The sequence below is a fragment of the Helobdella robusta genome (genome assembly GCF_000326865.2).
Source record: "Helobdella robusta unplaced genomic scaffold HELROscaffold_23, whole genome shotgun sequence".
Taxonomy (NCBI): domain Eukaryota; kingdom Metazoa; phylum Annelida; class Clitellata; order Rhynchobdellida; family Glossiphoniidae; genus Helobdella; species Helobdella robusta.
Window position 1 is genome coordinate 821,410 of NW_008704216.1, and position 4,842 is coordinate 826,251.

Consider the following 4,842-nt stretch of genomic DNA (forward strand, 5'->3'; position numbering starts at 1 on the left):
CATACGTATGTATGTACACACACACACACACACACACACACACACACTCACACACACACATACATTTGTACCTCTACCTACATCCACGCATACATACAGGCATATATTAACACACACATTCTTATTTTATTATATAAACACGCAATTTATATACATATATATATATATATATATATATATATATATATATATATAAATACAGATATAAACACGTCGTTTGTATACCCTTGTATATGCTTGCTTATGTATGTTCGTATAAAAATAATTTCAGTACTAACAAACAGAAACTGCATAAAAAAAGCACATTGCATAAAATTTAAATTTACAATCACATTGTTTAGTTCTCTCTCTCCCCCCCGCCCCCCCTCTCTCTCTCTCTTTCTGTTGTTTCTAACGCACATGCATAAAAATACACTACACACACACACAGACACACGCACGCACAAACTAATTATTATTTATCGAAGCTCTGAGTGATAGTTTTGCATTTAGACTCTGTATGAATTCGGCATGGTTAGGCTGATCACGTGCAGACGTCGATGATGACGACCTTATTATTGAGGAGGAGGAGGAGGAGGAGGAGAAGGAAGATGACGTCATTTTGTTGCTGGGTGGTTGCTGCTGTTGTTGTTTTTGGGTGGTGAGGCTTGACGATGGTTTGGGCATGATTGGAGGTGGAGGTGAAGGTACACTATGATGGTGATACTCATCATTCATCTGCTGTTGTTGTTGACGTTGTTGTTGTTGTTGCTGCTGCTGTAGTCTAAACAGCTGTTGATTGTATAGTATCAGTTGTTGCTGATTCATTTGTTGTTGTTGTTGATGGGTAGAGTTAGTCAATTCAAAGGAAGCATGCATTGTTGTGGTTGGCTGATGGTGTGATAACCTCTGTTGAGGATTGATCAAATTCAAATCCACATGCTGCTGTTGTTGATGTTGTTGTTGATCCTCGTTCGGATGCTGAGAAAGCGGCAGTTGCAGTTGTTGAAAACGTTCTCTCATTTGATGCACATTCACTTTTTGCTGCTGTTGTTGCTGCTGCTGATTCTCTTCTCCCAGCATATGTGGGGGCGGTGGAAAATTGAAAGAATCATTACCAAAACTCTTCTCTAGTTCTTCCGGTGGGGGTGGTAGTGGCAGATCCGTTTCCTTGCAGCCATCTTCGATCCCGTCGTCATCTTCCTCCTCATTTATAGTGTAATGTTTAGGCGAGGTCTGCTTCATACCTGGGTAGTACACGGCATACGGACTGACGGTTTGTTTTGTAGTTGTCGCTGCCAATGTTGCTACCGTCGTCGATGCAGTGGCAGCAGCAGCAGCTTCCTTCATGTGTGGCTGATGCAACGTGCAAGGAATAGCGTAGTCATTTGGTGATCTAGTTTGCGGCCTCGAGCTCAAACCGTCTCTGTAGCTGGAGCCACTCGGATGAGGTTGTGGCTGGTTGTGGTAGTAGTGGTTGTAGTTGTAGGAGAATAAGTTGGAGTTGTTGTAATTCATTTTCTCAAGGTCCATTAAACCATGATCCAACAGGGCACTTAATTCTGTTTCGTGGGGTGGATTGTATTTTACATTTAGTCCTATCAAACACACAAACATGCTTCTAAACTAAGTCCACAACGGCAACAATAACGTCAACGACAGCAGCAGCAGTAGCAGCGGTAGCAGCATCGACGACACAAACAAAAACCACAACAGCAACAACAACAGCAGCAACAACAACTGACCGGCCGATGACTGAACAGTGTCCATGGAGAGACAGCTGACGTTACTCATAGTGCCATAACCACTGGAGCACTGCAGCGAATGCAGCGACTGCAACGACTGCAAACTACTACTACCAGGGTCGTGAAGTTGTTGTTGTGGCTGCTGTTGTTGTTGAAGGTAAAGGTGATGAGGAGTTGAATGATGACGATGATGATCGTAAGCTTGAATGGCAGGAAAATTTTGAATAAAGTTGTTGTTGTTGTTTGTGGATATTTTGTCGTTGTTGTTGTTGTTGTTGGCAGATGAAAATTTGAGCTGAGTACACTGTTCGAATTCATCGAGTATGCGATCAAGAGCCATAATATCGATGCTGCTGTTGATGTTATCATCATAGTTGTCATCGTTCGTTGGTGTTGTCTCATTGTTGTTGTTGTTGCTGCTGTTGCTGTTGTTGTTGACGCCAGATTGCAAACCTGAAAAACCAATCTTAAAATATATTTGCAGTTTGTCAACTATGAAAAAACCACATCCACTCAAAACAGAAGCTAAAAATAATTAATCTATGAAAGGCAGCCAATGAAAACCCAAGTTAAGTAGCCGACCAATCAGAGGAGGCACAGTGGGAGGAGCTACGGGCACTGCCATAGTGACCGACCCATCTCTTCGGAGTAGGGATGGGCGGGCATATATTTTATCCGCAGTCTTTGGGGCTGCGTTTTAAAATAATACTAAAATTATTCATGAATACAAATAAAAAAAGACTTATTATTGAATGAATGAATGAATGATCGAATGAATGAATGAATAAATGAATGAATAAATAAATGAAAGAACGAATGAAAATCATTTTTATTATGAATGAATGAATGAATGAATGAATGAATGAATGAATGAATGAATGAATGATTGAATGAATGAACGAACGAATGAAAATCATTTTTATTAAAGAAATTATGGATAATACTAAGAAAGAGAAGACAGAACACACCTTGTGACTTACTATTATTACTACTACAATTAGTTTTCGTAGTACACCCAACTGGCTCTGAAGCAACTGATGATAATGATGACGTTGATGATAATGATGAGTCCATCGATAGTTGATGATGATGATGTTGTTGATGATGTTGTTGTTGATGATGATGTTGTTGTTGATGATGATGTTGCTGTATGGAAGGCATGCTTGTTGTTTGAGGCAGATGTTGTTGCGACTGTGGTTGTGGCTGTTTAAAGGTGTCGCTTTTCAGAGCCGGTCGGTTCGGGGTTGATGTGGTAGTTGTCATCAACATTGTTGGCGATTGTTGTCGTTGTTCATGGTGATGATGATGTTGGGATGGTGACATAAGTGAGGATGGTACTGTAAATTGCTGTTGAGTTGAGTTGAAGAAAAAAAAACATCCATCTTAGCATAAAAACGAACAAGGATACACACACACCACGCACACACACACACACACACACACACACACACACACACACACTCAGACACACACACAGACAAACACACACACACGCACACACACACATGCATTGGCCGCCAGGCAAACTAACAGATATAGTATGTGGTCTTTCCATTTTAGTAGAGGCGGTATGATGGAATACAACATCATCAATTGATGCTCTTTGGCTATCTGGGAAAGTTATTATTAATAATAATTACAATAAATACAATTAACAATAATTATGTCACAGCCATTATTAATCATCATCATCGTTGCCACTATTATCAACATCATCATCACTATCATAACCTACCTCTCATCATCATCATCAGCATCGAATCAGTTTGATTATTATCTTTTGAACGTTGTTTATCCCTTATTATAGAACTATCATCATCATTATTATTATTATTATTATTATTGTTATTATTGTTGTTGTTGTTTGATGCTAGGAAAGTCGACCTTGACAATGAACTAACTAATTCCACATCCTCTTTTGTACCTTTTTTCTGATCGAGTGAGTGATTGATTGATTGATCGAGGTAAATGAATGAATAAGTGAGAGATTGTATGAATGAATGAATGAATGAATGAATGGATGGAGGGAATGATATCTAACGGATGGATAAATTAGCAACAACACAAACACCACCACCAACAACAACAACAATAATAAGTAGATAAAGAATAACAGCGCAATCACAACCAAATACATTGAACGCTTCAGCATCTACTAATTAATTCACTTTCTGATTCATTCATTCTTTCTCACTCATTTTTAAAATTCACTTTCTCATCCGGACATCGACCTCACCCTGACCCTCTGAACTTTGACCACTGCCCTAACCTTCTTCTCGAGGCCAGCCTGAAACGTGACCATGGCGTCTGAAAGCTGTTCGGCCACTCCAGACTGGGGAATAGCAATCTGGCCGTCGAGGGCCAGCATCACCTCCTTGAACGTTTCAACCTCATTCAGTAGAGACAGTTCCAAATCCTTATTAATAATAATAATCATTATTACTAAAGTATGCCAAATTAATTAAGTATGCCAAATTAATTAATTAATTAAAATAAATTTAATAAAAAAAATACTAGCCATGACAGGTCTGAGACAGTTGACGAGAAAGCAGTACCTACTCCTTTGCTCGGACATGGCTGTTAATGTGGAGGTCCTCTCGTTCAACTCCAGGGCCATCCATTTCGCGTTGTAGTCCCTCAGACTCATGTCCAGTCTCGATTTTACGTCTGAGTTGTTGCTGTCTGCAGCGTCAGATTAGCAGGATGAATAAGTGAATTGTTGGATGAGCTGATGGATGAATGGATCATTATTATCATCATTTTAACATTGGCAATTACGTAGTTTATGATGATAAGATGAGATAATGATGCCAAAGATGAAGATGACAAAAATGATGATGATGATGATGACGAAGACGATAGTAACGATGGTTTCAGTTGAATTCAAATCACTATTTGTCATCAGTGTATTGCCTCTTACCCTAACAGACATCCATCATTAAAATTATTGGCTAATTATTTAAATTGTCATCGTCGTCGTCTTCTTCATCATTCTCATCTCATCCTCAATCATCATCATTATAAGAATCACAATATTAAAAACATCATCAACAACAACAACAGCTGCAACAACAACAACATCAACGAAAACAACAACAACAACAAACACAACAACAAC

General features: G+C 39.1%; 1 protein-coding gene across 1 annotated transcript in view; it reads right to left on the bottom strand.

Moving 5' to 3' along the window:
• Window positions 1-447: 447 nt before the first annotated feature.
• HELRODRAFT_172250 (hypothetical protein) overlaps window positions 448-4,842 on the bottom strand; it is a gene marked incomplete at both ends in the record, with an annotated part of 8,120 nt that continues 3,725 nt past the window's right edge. Inside the window, 7 exons of the mRNA XM_009018916.1 lie at window positions 448-1,541; window positions 1,725-2,177; window positions 2,307-2,414; window positions 2,693-2,758; window positions 3,460-3,655; window positions 3,961-4,166; window positions 4,239-4,406. Of these exons, the coding sequence (XP_009017164.1) occupies window positions 448-1,541; window positions 1,725-2,177; window positions 2,307-2,414; window positions 2,693-2,758; window positions 3,460-3,655; window positions 3,961-4,166; window positions 4,239-4,406 (2,291 nt within the window). The remainder of the gene's footprint in view (window positions 1,542-1,724; window positions 2,178-2,306; window positions 2,415-2,692; window positions 2,759-3,459; window positions 3,656-3,960; window positions 4,167-4,238; window positions 4,407-4,842) is intronic.